The sequence below is a fragment of the Haemorhous mexicanus genome, chromosome 10, assembly GCF_027477595.1.
Source record: "Haemorhous mexicanus isolate bHaeMex1 chromosome 10, bHaeMex1.pri, whole genome shotgun sequence".
Lineage (NCBI taxonomy): Eukaryota > Metazoa > Chordata > Aves > Passeriformes > Fringillidae > Haemorhous > Haemorhous mexicanus.
The window spans coordinates 18,065,676-18,085,672 of NC_082350.1; the positions used below are offsets into that span (position 1 = coordinate 18,065,676).

The window sequence follows — 19,997 nt, forward strand, 5'->3', positions numbered from 1 at the left end:
CGGCGGGCGCGCGGCCCCGCGGCCCCGCCCCCTGCGCGCGGCACGGCTCCGGAAATGGTCGTGCTGCGCTGCGCTGCGGCTGCGTCGGGCCGCGCGCGCTGAAGGAGACTGAAGGTAACGGGCGGGGGCGGGGCGGGCGCGCGCCCCGCGGGGGGGGTGGGGGGGCGCCGGTACCGGGGCTGCGCGTGCCGCCCTATTCCTCCCCCTTCCCCGGGCTTCGCTTCGCCGGGCCTTGTCGCGCCGCCGCCGCCGCCACCACGTGGGTGCCGCCCCGCCGCCGCCACCCCCTTCCCACGCCCTGTCCCGTGCTTCGGTCCGCTGCTGCGCCGGGCCCCCCGCTCGTCCCGATGGTCTCCACGTCCCGGTGATCCCGCGGCGGCCGCGCCGGTCCGCGCCCACGTGCCGTCCGGTGCGCCCCGCCGCCGCCGCCGCCAGCACCGCACACGTGCTCCCGGCGCCGCGCCCGCCTAGGCCCGGCGCCGCCGCCGCATGCGTTGCGAGCACTGCCGCCCCCGCCCCGCCGCGACCGTCCTCTCGTGCCGCCGCCGGTGCCCGCGGGGCCGCGGTTGCGGCCGGCAGTGACACGTGTCCTTGGCAGAGGCCGCCGCCGCCGCGGGGGGGAGCGGGGCCGCCGGATGCCGCACCGGGCACCGCACCGCGCCCTCCCGCCGCCGTGATGGTGGTGCCGCCGCCCCGGGACGGAGCCGGCCGCAGCCTCCGGTTTGGCCGCCGCCTCGGCCTGGGGGCGAGGCCGCGCTTGGGCCTGGCGGGGTCGGCCGCTCTCGGGCCACCGCCGCGGCCTGTCCCAGCTCGGCCGTCGGTGATTCTTGTCCTGTCCTTCACTCCCCCGTGCGTTCCCGCCTCCCCAAACTGCTGCTCCCGTCCCCCGGCCCCTCACTCGGACCGTGGGTCCTCCCAGGCCCCCTCCGGGCAGGGACCCCCCCACCCCGTCGGCGGGCCCAGCACAGGCCGCGGCCCGGCCGCTCCCGGCGCAAGAGAGGCGGCCGCGACTCCGATTACAAACAGCCGCGCGGTGCCCTGTTGTCCCCCCGGGACGGAACCCGCATTCCTCGGCCCTGCTGGGCTACCCGGACCGGTGCGAAGCCGGGGCCAGGCCGGGCTCCCCCCGCGGGGCCCGGCCTGATCTTTCTCTCTCTCTCTCTCCCCCCCTCCCTCCTCTCTCCCAGTCAGTCGGATGAACGGTCTCTGCAGGCCCGCTCAGCCGGCCCAGATTTTTCCCGCGGGGGGGTGAGTATCCTGCTCGCTCCCGGTTGTGTCTGGTGGAGGAGACCAGGTCTGGCTGTCCCCCGGGTGTCCATATCCCCTGTGAGACAATCCTCCCCCTCTTTCTAGGGGTGATTGTTCTCAAGGCCTAGCTAAGCTGGCTCAGGTACGGGCTGTCTGTGCCGGGTGCTTGGGTTCCCGGTGAGAAGGGGCCTGAGGGGAGCACTGGGGGGTGCAACCCAGCCCCTGCCACCTCCTGAAACCCTGGCAGGGCCCATCTCCACTGGGGTTGTGGCTCGGGGGATCCCTGGGATGGGGTGGCACCCCCATACCTAGGAGCAGCCCTGGGGGGATTGGGGTGCCCCATTTCCCAGTGTTGGTGGGATGTGTCTGGCAGTGCCCACAGCGGGGCTGGGGGCCGGCGGTGCTGACGCGTCCAGGCATCAGATTACAGGAGGCACCAGGCTGCTCCCTTGGGTGTCTGGCTGGCAACGGGCTTGCTGGGTGCCGTGGGGTGCAGGGGACCCCCGGCAGTGTGCGGGATACTGCCTCTCCTTCTTGCCCTGGCGGCCTTTGCACTGGGGCGGGGAGAGCGGCCCTGGCTGCCAAGTCCTTCCTGGGACAGCCGGGAGGGTGTCCGGGCTGCCTGGGTGCTGGCGGTGGCAGGGGGCTGCAGACTCCCCTGGGCAGGGCAGTGGGCAGGAGTGTCCATGGCGTGGGGGGACAAGGGAGCTGCTCCCTGCCTTCCCTGGTAGGCGTTTGTGGTGTACGCTGGGGACCCGGCGCCACCGGCAGGAACAGGTTTGGCCGGCCGGGGGAAGCGCTTAGTAGGTCAGCCGGGGTGGAGCTGGGCATGGCTGACGCCGGGGTGCCGCCGGCCCACCCAGCCCCCCGGAGTTAGTGGTGGCCTAGGTGCTGGTGGCAAATTATGGGTGCTGGTGCCCACTTTTGTGTTGGGCCCAGATAGGCTTTGTGGGGTCACCGTGGGTGGATCAGTCCGGCTGGTGGGCATGGCTGGGTTTGGGGCACGATGAGGGTTCTGCTCTGAGGAGCAGACCAGGCTGAGTGACTTGGCAGTACCTACCCCATCTTCTTTGTGGCCCAGTGGGGCAGGAGGAGGTGGTCGTGGGTCCGTGCCTTGGTGGGATGCTGTCTGCGGGGCATGGCTGATGCCTGGCTTTACACTGGTAGGCTGTGGGGCTGGGGATTTGCAGATTTTAGGGCTGACGTGGACAGGGGACAGATGCCTGGGATGTTGCCATCTCCAGCTTATGCCCACTGTCCCTGTTCCTACAGATAGCGAGGGGATCCTTATGCACAACCCCATGAAATGAACAAAGCTCCACAGCCCACAGGAGGAGCCCCGACTGCCCCGCACCCTGCCCCTTCTCCCGGACTGCCGCAGGTAACTGTCCCCTGGGGGGCTGGGGCTGGGGGACCCAGCTTTGCCTCCCCAGCTGGTGCCAAGGGCAGTGGTACCATCTCTTTCCTTCCCTGCCTTCTTCCAGCCGACGTTCCCACCTGGTCAGACGGCACCTGTGGTTTTTAACCCAGCACCGACCTCACAAATGAATACGCCTTCTCAGCCGCGCCAGGTAAGGATTTTGTCCAGAGCTGCAGAGGGTGGTAAGGGGTATCCAGCTGCTTCCTGGCCGAGTAGCCCACACTGCCACGGAACCCAGGGGTGTTAGGAGCAATGTGGTTTCCCTTGGGCCTGGTGTGTGCCTTTGAGGGGGAATGAGCCCATGATCTGGACCACGACTGCCACCTGAGGACCTCTTGGCCCTGGGGTGGGAGGGCAGGCGCCTCCAATGAGGATGCCCACAGAGTGACTGCTCTTCTCTCCTTCCTCCCCTGCCCCAAACCTCCCTTTCCTCCTCTCAGTTTCCAGCAGGGCCTCGGGCTATTCACCAGCAGGTACTAACCCGCTTCCCCTGCCCTGCATGCTGAACACCCTTCCCTGACACTGCACAGAAACACCCACCTTGGGCATGAAGGGGCTGGGGAGCATGTGGGGACCCTGGACTCTGGGGAAAGCGTGGGCTGCCTGCTCAGCTTTGGGTAGGTTTCTCTGCAGTGTCTCCCCAGTTCCCTCCTTGCATGAAGCCTGCAGCATGTGGCTGTGCCTGTGCTAACTCCAGCCCAGGCTGTTGCTTCTGCCTGTGCCCTTCCTCATCTTCCTCCTCTTCCCTGCTTTGCTTGGTCTCCCAAGGCCTTGCAGTGGCGTGCAAGGCTCTGGACCTCTATCAGCCCTCTTGTGTGGAGGAGCTGCTGGAGACAGATCTGGTGACATCCTTGGCTGTGCTGTCTGGGAGCTCATCAGACCCATCCCTGCCCCTTGGGAGGTCCCTACAGGGGACCTCAGTATATTTGGGATGTGGGAACAGAGCAAAGGGCTCCCTGACTTCTTGTCCATTCCCCTGCTATCCCTGTCCCAGTGCCAGTAACTCCTGTCTCTCTCTTTCCCCCTTTCCCTCTGTATGCGTGCGCTTGCTAACAGGGAGGATTCAGGTCTCTTCAGGTAACGCTTTCTCCTTGCCCCGGGGGTGCGTGCGCGGACCCTTCCTTGCCCACTCGTCGCTGGGCTGGAGCTGCTGCTCCTGGGGATGCTCTTGCCCGGCACACAAGCTGGGTCGGGATGAAGCATTGGCCGGGGTGGGAATACGGAGCTCCTCATGTTGTCTGGCTCCGGCATGGCGGGACTACAGGTCCCAGCATCCACCGCGAGCGCCGGGAACCGGTGCAGAGCACGCCGGGACCCGCCGCCGCCGAGCTGCGTGCGGCCGTGGCCGGCCCCGGGCGCTCGAGCTGCCGGCCCCGGGAGGGCTGGGCCGGGGCCGCGCCGGGCATGAGCTGGGTCAGGTGGACCCAGGCGGCCCCGCAGGTGCGTGGGGATAGGGTGGTGCCGGGGTGGGGGGGTGGCCTCGTGGGCTGCCGAGGCAGTGCTGCATCCCGGCAGTGTGGGGGGGCTGATGTCTCCCCCCGTGTGCGGTGGTGGCAGATGAAGGTGCTGGAGCTCCTGCTGACGCTGTGCCCCATCTCTCCCCAAGCATTTCTACCAGAACAGGGCACAGCCTCCTGCCAGTGCGTCCCGCGTGCAGAGTAACACGACGGCTCGGCCCGGCCCTCCTGCCCATGTGTATCCAGCTGCTTCCCAGGTGATGATGATACCCTCCCAGATATCCTACACACCTTCCCAAGGAGCCTATTACATTCCCGGACAGGTGAGGGCTATGCTTTGGGCTCTGTGGGAGGGAGTTGGGATGGGCACTGGTGGGATGCATTGCCTGGGCTTGGAGCCTGGGTCTGTTTTGGCGGGATGGAAGAGGTCCTGAGACTCTGAGCACCCCCTGGTTTGAGCTGCTGGCTCTGTAGAGAGGCGGCAGGCAGTACTGATCCCCTCCCCAACAGCTCTCTGAGGCACCTTGTGTCTAGTCTGTCTGTGTCCTGCTCACTGCCCTGGTGTACAACTAGTTCACAGTCAGGTTTGGGGTTGCATCAGTGTTTTGGGGGTATGTCTGTGCTCTGCAGGGGACATAACTGACTTACTCTCTTCTATTGCAGGGTCGCTCCACGTACGTTGTCCCGACCCAACAGTACCCGGTCCAACCTGGCGCCCCTAGTTTTTACCCTGGAGCCAGCCCCACAGAGTTCGGGACTTACGGTACAGACAGAGGGGTTTCTCTGTTCCCCAGTGCTCTTTCAGTCCCAGCACTTCCCTGTTTTTTACTCCCCTGGCCTCTGTGTGTCCCTCTGAGCTGAACACAGCTCACTGGGGCTGACTCTGTGACTCCATTGCAGACTGTTTTGGGGGACAGTTGCTTGTTGCCCAGCAGCACATCATGTCCTGCTGGTCCATTTGTACCAGTCGAGTCACCCCTGTCCTTTTCCAAATTGGGCTGTTTAATATTTAACTCTGCTGGCGGAGGGCTGGGGCAGACTTTATCCCCTGCTCCCCCTCACTTGCTGTCAAGGTGGTGAGCAGTTCAGTGCTTGCTGACCCCCCTCAGCTCCTGCTCCCCAGGAGCTGAGCCAGGGTGCTCTGTGCCTGCCCCCTCCTGGTGCTTGGAGAGTGTGATGTGAGCAGCCCCTCCTCCTTCCCCCTGCTGCATGTGGCCACCCGGGCTGTGACTATATTTAGGCTTGGTTGGCCCCGGGAGGCCCAGCAGACACAGAAATGTGAGCCGAGGCCTCCGGCCTGGCCCCAGCACAGCAGCAAAGCATAACCGGGGCAGAGATGGGCTTCTCCTGAGCCAGGTACGTGCCCGGCCTCCCTCGCTCTTGTCTCGGGGCCCAGCCAGTCCCTCAGAGGAGGGAGGTCGCCCCTGGCTGTGGCTGTCTCCTGTGCTTGGGCCAGGACACTGCTTCACCTTTGTGCACTGTGCACAGCCCTGGGACATGGTCTGGGTATCTCTTTGTGGTTCTAGGATGGGTGTACCCCCAGCCTCTGCTTTGGGGCTGCTGTGGCTCTTCCTGGGGAAGCTGGCAGCACTTGCCCCTTGCCCACAGGACTGGTAGGGTGACCCAGCATGGTGTGACCCTTGACAGATGAATCAGATTGGGTCTCCTGTCTGGTCCTCAGGGCTAGGCAGCTCAGGGTCTCCTTCCTTCCCCCCCATGCCCAGCCCATCCTGACGTGTGAGGCCTATTCAGCGTCCCTGTGAGTCCCCTGAGCAAAGGGAGGGTCCCTGACTCAGGGATGAGGCAGTCACCAGAGCACCTTGGTTGACTTTCAGGGTCAGTACAGCAGGGAAGGTGCTGGAGCCAGAGGGGGCCAGGACCCAGTTGTGCTTGTCCCAGGGATACACCTGTATCCCTGTGGCACTGCTCTGGGATGATGCTCATGGATGCTCTGGGAGGAGTGGAGCACCTCTTGAGGGTTGTGCCAGCCCTGGATGGGGTCCAGATCTGCCTCTGTCCCTCAGCACAGCTCCTTCCTCTGGGCTGGGCTCTCCAGGGACTCGGGCTGCATGGGGAGCCTGAGCCCCTCGGCCTGGGTGTGAATGGAGGCTGCCTGGTGCCGCCCTCGGGCTGGTGCTGGCCCTGGGGAGATAAGGGTGCAGGCAGGAAAGCGGCCGCCTGCAGAGCCAGGACGCCTTTACCTGACATGGCCGAGTGTCCAGGCAGGGCTCTTGGTTGTGTGGAGCTGGTGGGCACGGTGGATGCCTGCGGGGCCTGGCTGGGCGTGGGGGTGGCGCGGGGACGCTCTCTGCTTCACAGGGAAGGAATTCGGTCAGGCCTGTCAGGCGGGTTGGGACAATCCAGGCCGGATGCGATGGGGGTTCGCTGCAGAGCAGCAAGGGCTCTCTGGGCTCCTGACAGACCCCTGTGTTTGGGAGATCAGGGAGTCTTCAGGACAGGCTTGGAGGATCTGGGTTGGCTGGTCTGACGCTCTCTCCTCTCCTTCAGCGGGTGCGTATTACCCGGCGCAGGGGGTGCAGCAGTTCTCAGCGGGGGTCCCCACTGCCCAGGTCATTGTGAGCCAGCAACCACCAATCCCCCCGAAACGAGAACGAAAGACGGTAAGGAGCCATCTGCCTTCCAGGCATGGGGGTACTCGTATGAGAGGGTGTGCTCATGTGCAGGAGGGGGGTGGTGTCAGCCCCAGGTGCTGGTGGTGTGTGGGATGGGATGTGGTGCAGCATGCCAGGGAAAAGGGTTGGCACAGGGCTGTGTCCCCATAAGCTGGAGGGCTTAGCAAGGGAACTGGGGTGCGTGGTGGGTGCTGGCGACCTTGGTCGTCCCGGCGGGCAGCATTGTGCTGAGTCACAGCTCCCAGGAGGGTGGGGGTGCCGCGGCTGCCAACTGCTGTCTGCTCCCGGAGATGCCGGTGCTCAGAGGCCTCGCATGGGGCCTATTTATAGCGGGGAGCCGGGTGGCTGCCGGCATGACCCTGTGCTGGGAGGCAGGGGTTGCCACTGGGAGGTGGGATGCTGGCATTTTCTCAACAGAGACGGGTTGAGCTCTGCACTTGGTGTTCTGCGAGCAGGTCGTGTTCAGAAGGCAGAGAGAACGAGATTCCTGGCTGCACTTTGCCCTGCGCTGTAGTCCCAGCCAGACCCACGTGTACCCCTCCTGTCACCCCGCAGCAGGGTGCCCTGTAGCTTTTGCTGCAGTCGTGGGGCACGTGAGACTGTGGGCATTATAGGGTGTGCCTGGGGTGACACAGAGCTTGCTGTGGTTTCTGTGTGCTGAGGCTAGTCCTCTATATTGTCCCCAAAATAGGGGGGTTCTTGCAGCCCTTGTGCCAGCACAGTGATGTATTGGGGTCCTCTCACTTCTGGGCATGGGCACTGACCTGCGGACCTGCTGTCTCCAGCTGCCTGTTGCGATGACTTGCAAGGCCCTGGAACAGGCCAATGTCTGTGAGACACTGTGCCCTCTGGTGAGGGGATGTGACACCCGCTGTTCCCCAAACTGCGTGGCCAGGACAGGCACTGCAGTGAATGAACCTTCCTTTTCACTTTGGAGAAGGCTGTCCTGTGTGGTGTTGGGCTCATGGAAAGGGGGTGGCCCGTGTGTTGTGTCCTGCACTCTGCCAACAGCGTCCCCACTCTGCTCTGATTCTTGGACAGATCCGAATACGAGACCCCAACCAAGGTGGCAAAGACATTACAGAAGAAATTATGTCTGGAGCAAGGACCTCATCCACCCCCACCCCTCCACAGGTAAGTGGACCCTCTGACTTCGCAGCTGCGGCAGAGGGAAGTACACGTGGCCCTGTTTAACTCCCTCTTTGCCCCCTCAGGCTGGAAGCGGTTTGGAGCCCCAGGCCAATGGAGAGACCCCCCATGTAGCAGTTATTGTCCGGCCCGGTAAGTGCCCGTGCCAGTGCTGGGTGTGCCAGCTGGCATGGCTGCAGCAAGGTTCCCTGGTGTTGGCACTGCAGGATATGATATGCCAGCCCCACTGTTCCTTGCTTCTCTTGACGCTTGTGGGGTCAGAGGCCATCTCTGCATACCTGGGGACCTTTTGGATCCAGGAGAGTTTACGGGGGCTGTATACTCATCTCAGCTGTCCTCTGGGCACTGGAGGACCCCTGTTGTCCCCATCCCCCATTTGTGATGTGGCTTGGCACATCTGTCTGTATGTCTCCTGAAGATAGAGGGATATGGGGAGGAATGTGGGATGAGCAGGGAATCAGAGAGTCATCCATGAATGCCATCTACCTTGCAGATGACCGCCCGAAGCCTGCACTGGTGGTGAGCAAGCCCGTCTCCCTGGAGCCCAGCAAGTCGGCATCCCCGTCTCCTCCCCCTCCCCTGATCCCTGAGGTGGAGCCCGTGGTGCTCTCGCCCGTGACGCTGGTGCCAATGGAGCCTCCTGTGGACACGGACACGAAAGCGGAGCAGGGCGAGGCGCCACCTGACCCGCAAAAGACGTTAAGCGCCATCACTACAGTGCCAGGGGCTGCGGAGCTGCCCCTTGTGCCCGCGCCCAACATGGACACGGTGGCTGCGGAGGAGGAGGAGGAAGAGGAGGAGGAGGAGGTTACTGTTTCCCCCCCAGAGCCTACCCTACAGGAGCCTGTGCCCGTGCCGCCGGTGCCCGTTGTTCCCTCGATTCCAGCCATGTCCCTGGTGCCGGCTGCATCGTCGCCACCACCTGTTGTACCACAGGCCCCTGAAGCACCTGCCAAACCTGCCTCCCCCAGCCCCCCACCGCCCCGGGAAGAGCCCTGCCCTGAGCCCACCGCTGAGGCCAATGGGGTTTTGGAGGAGACGCCTGAGACAGTCCCTGAGGCACCCGTGTGCCAGCCAGTGCTGGTCTCTGAGCCGGTGCCTGTGCCCACCCTGGACTCCCCCGTTGCCCAGCCTGAAGAGCTGCCCCTACCCAATGGTGTGGAGGGCACCAGCAAAGTGGAGCTGAGTGAGGAGCAGCCCGAGTCAGATGTCAGTCCCATCTCAGAGCCTGAGGAGCCAGCCCAGCCTGGCACCCCTGCCTCCCCACCTGCAGAGGAGGAGGAGGAAGAGAGTGAAGGCCCTGGTGAGACCCAGGAGCGAAGCTTGAGCCCAGCCCCTGCCCCTTCGCAGATTTCAGAGGCGACCGCACAAGGTTGGGAATGCTGGGCTGCAGGGTGCTCCAGGGTGGGTGTTGGGTCATGGGGGGCATCACATGGCACGAGGTACAGGGAGGATGTTGGAGAAGGAGATGTGGTAAGGGGTACAGGATGTGTAGTTATGAGATGCTGAGAGGGATAAGGTGTCTGTGGATGGTGGGATCAAGGAGATGCCTGGGGAGTACATCTATGTGGTGATGTATGGGGTGCGTATAGAGGGCTGTGTGGGGGGGATGTCACGGGGAATGGGAGTGTGTTTTATATGATATTTTACGCAGGGGTGTAGGGTGATGTATCAGGGTTGTATCTGAGGACACTGGGAGGTGGCAGATTGGCATGGAAGATGTAGTGCATGCTGTGTAGGGGTATGCAAGTACACAGGGGTGATTGAGGAAAGTGGGGTGCCCTGGGGATGTGTTGGGGTTTCTCTTTTTTTCTTTAAGCATCCTGCACATGTGTGTTGGGGTTACATGGGAGTGATGGGGAAGATGGGTTCACAGGATGTGTTTTTACAGAGTGTCTTGGGCAGGGACACAGGGGTGCTCTAGGAGGGCACCCTCAGGCCCAGATAAATTTCTGGGGAGCACATGTACGGGCTGGTGTATAGGGGTGCCAGGGAGGGGAGTGTGTATGGGAGCAGAGATTTGTGTGGGAGTGTCCCTCTAAGGGCTGCCTGTAGAGTAGTGTCTGCAGGGATCCTCTGACAGGATAGGGAGCACACACTAGGGCAATGGTGTGGATGGGAGGCTTCAATGAGGCGCGAGGTAAATTGGGATGTGTTTGGGGAAGAGGGCTGTTATGGGGTGGCAGGACCACATCCCTGTGGCTCCATCTTGAAGCTCACCTGCTGTTACTGGGGCCTTGCTGGTGACGCCATAGCTAGTAGTCAGGGTGCTGGAGACTGGGAGAGTTCCTGTCTTTCACCTTCCTGCTTCTCCTCCCAGTCGCCATGTCGGTGCCAAAGAAGAAACGAAGGATGAAGGAGCTGAACAAGAAGGAGGCAGTAGGTGATTTGCTGGATGCCTTTAAAGAGGTGAGTGTCCTGGGGTGTCTGTGGATCACCTTGTGTCCCATCTCCTCCTGTGATGAACTCTGCTTTGTGCCATCGTGTCTGGGCCACTGATGCTCTGTGATGGTAATGAGGATCTGAGGTGAGATGGACACCAAGGAGTGGGGTGAAGGGAACAGGAACAGGCTCGGGTGGGTGACTGCTGTCCCTGTCCCCTCTGCTGCAGTCTCAGACTGGTGATAGTGCCTCGGAGGCGGAGAACAAGCCCCCTGTGTCTGCCCCTGCCAGTGAAGCAGAGGATGTGGCTCCTGCCCGTCCACAGGAGGAGTCGGAAGAGACGTGGGAGGAGAAGGAAGACAAGTTGGCCCCGGAGAAGGGCAAGGCTGCTGGCCAGAAGTATGGCTACAAGGAAGGTGAGCTGTGCCTGGGCACAGTCCTCTGCTGGCAGCCACCACTGCTGGACCCAGCAGTGGGGAAGGTGTGGGTGGCATGGTCCCTGTGTCCTAAATTGCACATTCTCCTCCCATCTTGTCCCCATGCTTGGCATGGGATGGGGAACAGAGTTCCCAGCACAAGGGTCTTGGCAGGAGGCAGGGACCTGGTGGAATCAGGCTTTCTAAGCATGCATGGTCATGCTCATAGTGTACCGGCTTGGGGCAGTTCTGTGGTTGTCTATATCTCACCTCACTTGTCCCTGTGTGGACCCAGACCCACCACAGCTCAGGGTGGAGAATATGAGACAGGCCACATCAGAGTGTCCCTCTTGCCCCCCACTGCAGAGCAATGGAAGCCATTGAACCCTGAGGAGAAGAAGCGATATGATCGGGAGTTCCTGCTGGGCTTCCAGTTCATTTTTGCCAGCATGCAGAAGCCTGAGGGGCTGCCCCAGATCACAGATGTGGTGCTGGACAAGGTCGGTGCGGCCCTGGAAATTGGGAAATTGTGGGTGGTGGTTAGGTGGGATCTGGCTTCTCTTTGTGCCTTGTGACGGTGGGGTAGGGACTAAATTTTGTGCTCAGGGTTCTGTTGCTGTATCTGCAGTGACCCTTGAGCCTGGGTTTGGTGGGTGTGGGGGCACCTCTGGGGCCTTTTTTCCAGTTCCTTGTCCCGGCACTGAGGCTGGGGGATGGATCCGTCCCGCTCCTCTGCCCCCGGGCATCCTCAGCCGTGTGTACCTTCGCAGGCCAACAAGACCCCACTGCGGGCAATTGACCCTATCCGCATCAGTGGCATGAACTGCAGCCCTGACTTCACCCCCTCCTTCGCCAACCTTGGCCGGCCTGTCATGGGCAACCGGGGCCTGGTGAGTAATCTCCTCACTTCATTCCTGCCATCCTCCTCTCCCTCTCTGTGATGATCAAGCTTTCGAGCCGCTGTGTCTGGGCCACTGATGTCCATGATGGAGTTGAGGATCTGAGTAGGTGGACTGGGGACTTCTGGGAGCCAGCTCACGTGCTCCTAGAGTAGAGAGCTGAGTTTCTTCTCCATATGTCAGCCCTCAGGGTTGGGTCCCCGCCGCTCCCAGCCAAGTCAGAGGAAGGAGCCCCGCAAAATCATTGCTACTGTGTCCCTCAATGAGGATGTCAAGCTGAACAAGGCCGAGAAGGCCTGGAAACCCAGCAGCAAACGTGCTTCCGAGGAGGAGGATCCTGAGAATATCAAGACACAGGTGGGAGCTGGGGTGGGCAGGCAGTCGGAGGGCCTGGGGGAAGGGTGCCCAGCTCTTGCTGACCCTGCTGCCCTTGCAGGAACTGCTCCGCCGTGTCCGCAGCATCCTCAACAAGCTGACACCCCAGATGTTCCAGCAACTGATGAAGCAGGTGATGGAGTTGTCCATCGACACGGAGGAGCGGCTCAAGGGTGTCATCGACCTCGTCTTCGAGAAAGCCATCTCGGAGCCAAACTTCTCTGTTGCCTATGCTAACATGTGCCGTTGCCTTATGGGGGTGAGCAGAAGCTGGGTGGTCTCCTGTTGAGCAGGCAAGGTTTTTTTGGCCATCTCAGCTGGGCTTAGTAGTGTGCAGGTCCTTCCATGTGGAGTGAGGAAACTGGGGTGTGTGGATGGAGGACCATGTTCAGAGTCTCAGCAGGGCATTACAGTGTTGTAGGGTGGCTTTTCCCTGATTTGAGTAGTGCCACCTTCATTGCCTAGTTTTTGGGGGAAACACAACTCATGGTCTTTCTCTGGGTTGCATCTCTCCCTGCAGCTTAAAGTGCCCACAACAGACAAGCCCACAGTGACTGTGAACTTCCGCAAGCTGCTGCTCAACCGCTGCCAGAAGGAGTTTGAGAAGGACAAGGATGATGATGAGATCTTTGAGAAGCGGCAGAAGGAGATGGATGATGCCAGTGCTGTGAGTTGTGGTGGGAGTCTACTCTGAGGGCTGGCGTGGGTGTCCTTGGGTTGGCTCTAGACACTGAACTGGCCTGCTGTGCTTTTTGTGCAGCCCGAGGAGAAGGCGCGTATGAAGGATGAGCTGGAGGAGGCGCGGGACAAGGCCCGACGACGATCCCTGGGCAACATCAAGTTCATTGGAGAGCTCTTCAAACTGAAGATGTTGACGGAGGCCATTATGCATGACTGCGTGGTGAAGCTGCTCAAAAACCACGATGAAGAGTCTCTTGAGTGCCTTTGCCGCCTGCTTACGACTATTGGCAAGGACTTGGACTTCGAGAAAGCCAAGGTACTCCTCGCCCTGCCCTACCTTGCTTGCTCTTCCCTTGCTTTTAGGAGGAATGTGACCGTGGCTTTGTCCCTCTATAGCCCAGGATGGACCAGTACTTCAATCAGATGGAGAAGATAATCAAAGAGAAAAAGACATCATCCCGAATTCGTTTCATGCTGCAGGATGTGATTGACCTAAGACGGGTAAGGTTGATGGAATGCAATTGCCTGTGGACTGTCCTCCATCTGCTGCTTGGTCCCTTGGAGCTTCTGGCTCATGTCCTCTGAGTGCCAGCAATCCATGTGTCCCCTCTAGGAGAGAGGTGGGTATGTGAGCTGTGGCCAGCCCCAGAGACACCATGCTAGCCCCTGGTCTTGGTTATCATGGTAGTGGTAGTGGGCACACAGTAATTGGCAGCTGTTTAATGCAGGGGGGCTCTGGAACCTGAGCCTTTTTGTGCCAAAAGCTGCCACAGCACATGAAGAGTGGTGATGGCCCGGGCAGGAGACCAACCTGAGACTTTGAAAGTGGGGTGGCTGGGAAGGGGGAATCCCTTTCCCTCCACCTTTCAGCCATCTCAGTTCCCTCTTCCCTCCTTTCCTGCTCTCTGCAGAATAGCTGGGTGCCGCGGCGAGGAGACCAGGGCCCCAAAACCATCGATCAGATCCACAAGGAAGCAGAGATGGAGGAGCATCGAGAACACATCAAAGTGCAGCAGCTCATGTCAAAGGACAAGAGGAGAGGACCCCCTGGGCCATCCTCTGGTGGTGAGTGTCTGGGCTTGGGAACACTTGAGTTTGCTAGGAGTGGGTTGCTCCTGCTGGACTCTGCTCAAGGCTGGTCTGCACCTTATGACTGTCCCTCTTGGCTCAGGACGCAGTAGCCTGGTTGCAGATGATGGCTGGAACACGGTGCCCATCAGCAAGGGCAACCGGCCCATTGATACCAGCCGGTTAACGAAGATCACCAAGGTGAGTCTGGGGGTGCGGTGGGGCAGCCGAGCTGGCTGCCTGGCCTGGGTCATGCCTTGGTGGGGGATCACGCCTGACTGTCTCTCTCTCCACCTGCAGCCTGGATCCATTGACTCCAATAACCAGCTCTTTGCACCGGGTGGGCGGCTGAGCTGGGGCAAAGGCAGCAGCGGAGGATCTGGCACGAAGCCCGCAGATTCAGGTAGGTAGTGTGGGACTGGCTGGGTGCTGTGGGACAGAGTGGGAGGGATGATCCTTCCCCTGGCAGTTCCTCTACCAGGGAGTTGCCGAACTCTGAGACTTCCCTCTTTTCACGCCCAGCATCTGATTCAGGGCGACCAGCCACGAGCACCTTGAACCGCTTCTCAGCGCTCCAGCAGTCAATGCCTGCCGAGAGCCCAGAGTCCCGCCGTGTGGTGCAGAGGTGAGGGGCCAGCCCTGCCTTGGTGGATGGGTGTGTGGGGTTGAGGGAGAGCCCCTGATTCAGTCTTGTGGTTGATCAGTGTGTAAGCAAGTTGCAGTATCAAGGCCCCTGTGGCAAGCTCTGAGTCAGTGGTGAATCCTTGTGGCAAGGAAGGTTGACCTCACCCTGGGTGTCCTCCCTACTGTTCGGCACTTGGGTGACCACCCCTGGTTGCTTGGTCTGGCCTGGGGGTCTTTGGATAGACATTAATGGGTGGGAGTGTGAGGTCCCCAAAAAAAGCTGGAGTTTGGATTTGTTTGAGAGAAGAGGAAAACAAAGGGAGTCTTTGCCACAGTCTGCGTCAGAAGGAAGGTGTGGGTAGGACAAAGGCAGGCAGTGCTCAGCCATGCCAAAGAGCAGAGTGAAAGGAAAAGGGTATGAGTTGGAACACGGGAGAAATAGGGAAAAAGTTTTCCCTCAAGAATGGTCAAGTGCTAAAAGAGGCGAGGATTGGAGTGGCACGCTTTACAGAGCTCTACAGTCTGGGGTCAGGGAGGGTGGTGTTGGGTTCTTCACGCTGTGTGTCTTTCTCTCTCCCAGGAGCAGCTCCAGCCGTGACAGGTCAGAGAAGGCTGGGGACAGAGGGGACCGGGAGTCACGTTCGGAGAAGGGCAGCGACCGTCTAGAGCGTCTTGACCGGGGGGAGAGAGTAGACAGGAACAGGTCTGCCCTCACCAAGAGGAGCTTCAGCAAAGAGACAGAGGACAGGAGCCGAGAACGAGAGAAGCAGGGCGGCCCCGAGGCTGTGCGCAAGGCTGCGAGCATGACGGAGGAACGGGACCGGAGCCGAGAGACCAGTGAGCTGGGGAGGGGCGATACCCCAGGGTCTGGCTGCACCTGCAGCTCTGCCTGTCCCAGGTGATTCCTGATCCTTGCTCTTCTCTTGCAGTTAAACAAGAGCCAGCACCTCCTGCAACATCCACTAAGCCCGCCCTGTCGGAAGAGGAACTGGAGAAGAAATCCAAGGCGATCATAGAGGAATACCTGCACATCAATGACATGAAGGTGAGAGAAGAGGGTGGCCATGTTCCTCTGACACGCCATATGCTTCCTTCCCTGTGTGGTAGCACTGTTGGGCGGGGTTCTGGTGGTGCCTGGATGTGGAAGGGGGGAGCCAGAGTTGGCTGTAGGGCAGTACTGACCCCCTTTTCCCTGCAGGAGGCTCTGCAGTGTGTGCAGGAGCTGGGCAGCCCCTCCTCGCTCTACATCTTTGTGCAAAATGGCATCGAGTCCACGCTGGAGAGGAGCACCATCTCCCGTGAGCACATGGGAGCCCTGCTCTGCCAGCTGGTGAAGGCAGGCACGCTCTCCAAGGAGCAGTACTACAAAGGGTGAGGGGCTGGGGCAGCCTGGCTTTGAATTTGGCCCTGCCTTGAGTAGGACTCAACACTTGGATATCCTGAGGTCCCTCCTAGCCAAGGGTACAGGGATTGCTGGATCCCAACAGCTCCCTCTGCTCTTCAGGCTGCGGGAGATCTTGGAGATTGCAGAGGACATGGAGATTGACATCCCACACATCTGGCTGTACCTGGCTGAGCTCATCACACCCATCCTGCAAGAGGAAGGCATCCCCATGGAGGAGCTGTTCAGGTGAGGGCTGTGTTCCTCAGCAGGGCTGGCACAGGAGTCCTCCTTGGGGCAGGTAGCTCACTCAGGTCTCTTGTGCTCCACAGGGAGATCACAAAGCCCCTGGTGCCCATTGGGAAGGCCACCACGCTGCTGGTCGAGGTGCTGGGCTTGTTGTGCAAGGGCATGGTAAGTGCATGGGGCTTGTGGCTGCTGGCTGCAGTCTCAAGGACTAGCATCCTGCTTGGGGGCCAGGTGGGGATTGAAGCCCCCTGCCACAAGAAAGGATGGTGAGGGGCATCCCTCTCAGTGTCTGGGTCATGGTGGGGCTGTCATGGCAAAACCACAGCATCTTCCTCCCTGGAGATGGAGGGCATGCCGTGCTGATGCTGACTGTCTGTCCCACAGGGCCAGAAGACCGCAGGAAAGCTGTGGCGGGATGGGGGCCTGAGCTGGAAGGAATTCCTGCCTGAGGACCAGGATGTCAACAAATTTGTCACAGAGCAGGTGGGGGCTTGGTGGCAGCAAGGGACAGAGGTGGGCCGTGGGCAGACCTTGGGCAGTGTGAGAGTGGCACTTCCCTGTGCTGCCTTCAACAGCTCTGTCTGCCTGCTTCCCCAGAAATTGGAGTACACGATGGGGGACAGCTCAGACATGCCAAGCCGCAAGGAGCTGACCTCAGAGGAGCTGTGCAAGCAAATGGACAAACTGCTGAAGGAGAACCCGAACAACCAAAGAATATACGACTGGATTGAGGTGAGGGTGGGGGCACAATGCCTGAGTGGTTGGAGGCTCCCTCTTGGCTCCCTCTCCAGCTCACAATCCTTTACCCTCCCCCCTCTAGGCCAACCTGAGTGAGCAGCAGGTCTTGTCCAACACGTTTATCAGGGCCCTGATGACGTCTGTGTGCCACTCGGCCATTGTCTGTGAGTACCAGGGTGAGGTGGGAGCTGTAGGGGTGCCCCTGCCTACACTGCCCCTCTCACATCTGTCCCCTGCAGTTGAGAACCCGTACCGCGTGGACTCCACGGTCATCCGCAACCAAGCCAAGCTGCTCCAAAAGTACCTGCGGGATGAGCAGAAGGAGCTCCAGGCACTCTATGCCCTGCAAGCCTTGGTGGTGAAGTTGGACCAGCCTCCCAGTGAGTATCGTGGGTGTGGGTGGGTCAAGGAGAGAATGGCAAATGTGTCCCCACCCCAGAAGGGTGGCCGGTAGCTGGAGAATAGCAGAGGTTCCCCTTTGTCCCCCACCCCAGACCTGCTGCGGATGTTCTTTGATGCCCTCTACGATGAGGACGTCATCAAGGAGGAGGCTTTCTACAAGTGGGAGTCCAGCAAGGACCCGGCCGAGCAGCAGGGCAAAGGGGTGGCTCTCAAATCGGTGACAGCCTTTTTCACCTGGCTCCGGGAAGCTGAGGATGAGTCGGACAACAACTGAGCAGCTGTGAGGAGGAGGAGGAGGAGGAGGAGGAAGGGGGGTGAGAGAGCGGGGCACCCTGGGGAGTGACTCCATCCCTTCCCACCCCCCGGCCCCCATGGACTTGTTGATGCCAGGGCTGAGGGACCTGCTGTGTGCCCCTTGCAGCCCCCCTCTCTTTTTTTCAGTTCTCCTCTCTCTTCTTCCTCTGTCCTGGTTCTGTTTGTAAGGCCTGTACGAGTTTGTCATGATGATAATAAACAGATGCTTACTGAGGCGGTGGCTGCCATGGGTCCCCTTGGGGACCCTCCTTGCCCCCCTCCCAGTGCAGGCACACCGGGTCTCTGGGAGTGGGGCAGAGCACCCCTGGATTCTTGTCATGGAGAGGGGGGGATGGGATGGGGACATATCTCTCCCCTCCTCTCCCTCCTCCTCTTTCTCCTTCCCGCTTCTTGATGAAATATAGAGAGATTATATATATATAAACTTATTAAATTTGGTTTGGGGACAGGAGCGTGATTTCTCCCCCTCCCCTGTCCTCTCTCTATTCCTCCATCACTGCCTGGACCCTCTCCCCTCTATGGTTTTTAAATTTTAAATATAAATCATTCCCCCCCCCAGCTCCTGCTCTGACACCTGGGGAGGGTGCCGGGGAGGAGGGGGGGTGGCCCCTTCTCTCTGGGCCAGGCTGAGTCCCTTCCACGACCCCAAAGCCCCCATCCTCCTCCCAAACGTTTAAGGCCACAATTGGGCAAGCGACAGGGCGGCCCCCTCATCCGCGTCCCCTGTATTTATAGAGCGCCGGATGTGACGAGCCGCATGTGTAATTATTAAAACAAGGATTCAATTACTGGTCACATGAATTTGTAAATAATTTTTTTTTTGCCTTTTTTTTTTTTTTTCTTTATGGAGTATTTAATTGAAGATTTAAAGGCATCTTTTCACCTTAAAACTGGAAATAAAAGAACATTGCTAAATAATGCCCCGTGTGCCGCTGTTGCCGCTCCCCCCCCCCATGTCCCTTGTTGCCTGGGCTGGTGTGGTGGTGCCAGCCTTGAGCATGGGCGAGAACCAGCCTCCCCTATCACTGCAAGGCAGGTAGGTATCCCCCGCTCCAGGGTTGGAAGGATGGCGAGGGGGTTGGATGTGCCTGGAGCCAGGCCCCCTGGACTCCCCTTGCTGGCACTGCCTGGCACAGTGTCTCTGGAGGTGGAAGAGACAACCCTGCCGGCAGCCTGGCTGTGGAGCAGAGCCCTGACGTCCCCAAATGTCCGTTTTTGCACAGGCATGAGTGGCAGAACCTGTGTGGTCTCCTTGGGGCAGGAGATGGGAGGTGTTGTGCCAGGTGCCCCCTACACCTTCCAATGTGGGAGGGCATTTTTCTATCAGACCCTCCTGGCCTTGTCTTGCAGTTGGAGTGGAGATGGGGCACAGCTGGCCCCTGCTGGCGTTCCCCTGTGGGGTATCCCTGCTGGGGACAGAGGCTGGTGCCCCTTGGGACTGGAGGCTGGTCTTTGCTGCCTTGGGCTGCCTCTTGCTGAGTCACCCTGGCCACGGCCCAGAGGGTACAGAATAATTACCCGGAGGCTGTTCCCCATATTAGAGGCTGATCTGTCTGAGCTGCAGCCCTGGCATCACTAATGCTGGGAAGCATTTGGCAGGGAAAGGCCTCAGGATGGGGACTGGACAGGAACTCCCCCTGACTGGGAATGAGTGAGTAAGGAGGGAGGGAGGCCCTTGGAGCTGTTTGGGTAACCTGCTTGCCGAGGGGAAGAGGGTGGCATCGCAGCAGTGCCCTCCTGTGCCAGGGAAAAGGTACCACAGCATTAATTGCCATCAGTAGGTTTCAGAATGAGCACGGGTTCACCATCAGTCTGGTCATCAGCGCTGGCCTGGATCTCCTGCAGGGGCCGTTGCTGTCAGATGTGATGTTCCAAAGGCTGCACCCACCTGTCCCCAGCCCACTTCCATGGGGGTGGGAGGCTGTGTGCTCCCTCCCACAGCACCAGGCCCTCGGGGCAGAATAGGGGCAGGCAGGTCGGGCTAAGGGGTGCCCTGTTTCTTCAGGGTCTCAGCCCTTGTCCCCCGGGGGGTGTACGGGGGCCGGGGCCGGGAGGGGCGGCGCTGTCCGCGGTGCTGGCACGGCGCTCTCCGCGGTGGCCGGCCTTCTTCCCCTCCTCCTCAGCCCCCTCCTCTTCCTCCGTCCATCCTCCTCCTCTCCGCGCCCCCTCCTCTTCCTCCATCCCCCTCTTCCTCTTCCTTCAGCCCCCCTCTTCCTTCATCCTCCCCGGCTGCCTTCATCCCCCCTTCACCTCTCTCCTCATCTCCCCTTCCTCCTCTTCCTCCCGGCCTCCCTCTCCCCCGTTGTCCCCTTCCTCCCTCTCCCTCATCCCTTATTCCCCTCCGCCTTCTCTTTCTCAGCCTTCCTCCCGCACATTCTCCTCCTTTTCCTCCTCCTCTTCTTCCCGCCTCCCCCTCTCCCTCCTCTTCCTCCCCCAGCGCTGACGTCTCTGGACGTGCTGCTCCCGGCCCGGCGCAGGCACCGCTCGGGGCTCCGGTACCGCGGCCCGGCCCGGCTCGGCAGCGGCTCCGGCGGGGCGCGGGCGCTGTCCGGGGCCGCCC

General features: G+C 60.7%; 1 protein-coding gene and 2 non-coding genes across 7 annotated transcripts; all 3 read left to right on the forward strand.

The window, feature by feature from the left end:
* Nucleotides 1–18,355, forward strand: EIF4G1 (eukaryotic translation initiation factor 4 gamma 1). 5 transcript variants are annotated; one of them, XM_059855666.1, is made up of 33 exons: nucleotides 1–114; nucleotides 1,188–1,248; nucleotides 2,521–2,629; nucleotides 2,733–2,819; nucleotides 4,275–4,448; nucleotides 4,789–4,888; nucleotides 6,634–6,746; nucleotides 7,800–7,892; nucleotides 7,973–8,039; nucleotides 8,401–9,279; nucleotides 10,228–10,316; nucleotides 10,519–10,705; nucleotides 11,072–11,205; nucleotides 11,458–11,595; nucleotides 11,788–11,961; nucleotides 12,041–12,238; nucleotides 12,500–12,646; nucleotides 12,740–12,976; nucleotides 13,057–13,161; nucleotides 13,572–13,725; nucleotides 13,832–13,929; nucleotides 14,029–14,131; nucleotides 14,251–14,353; nucleotides 14,933–15,189; nucleotides 15,282–15,397; nucleotides 15,551–15,723; nucleotides 15,857–15,982; nucleotides 16,066–16,147; nucleotides 16,367–16,465; nucleotides 16,580–16,714; nucleotides 16,803–16,884; nucleotides 16,960–17,100; nucleotides 17,215–18,355. In XM_059855666.1, exons 3-33 carry the CDS (start codon nucleotides 2,555–2,557, stop codon nucleotides 17,394–17,396), a joined length of 4,848 nt encoding a protein of 1,615 aa, XP_059711649.1. In that variant the 5' UTR covers nucleotides 1–114; nucleotides 1,188–1,248; nucleotides 2,521–2,554; the 3' UTR covers nucleotides 17,397–18,355. The 5 variants fall into 5 exon arrangements, with proteins under 5 accessions (XP_059711649.1, XP_059711652.1, XP_059711653.1 ...); XM_059855669.1 differs by having other exon boundaries at nucleotides 23–114; nucleotides 14,263–14,353; XM_059855670.1 differs by having other exon boundaries at nucleotides 23–114; nucleotides 11,476–11,595.
* Nucleotides 10,361–10,437, forward strand: LOC132332005 (small nucleolar RNA SNORD66). The gene has a single exon (XR_009487728.1). It is a non-coding gene; the product is annotated as a small nucleolar RNA SNORD66 (small nucleolar RNA).
* Nucleotides 11,639–11,713, forward strand: LOC132332006 (small nucleolar RNA SNORD66). Its single transcript, XR_009487729.1, has one exon. It is a non-coding gene; the product is annotated as a small nucleolar RNA SNORD66 (small nucleolar RNA).
* Nucleotides 18,356–19,997: the final 1,642 nt, after the last annotated feature.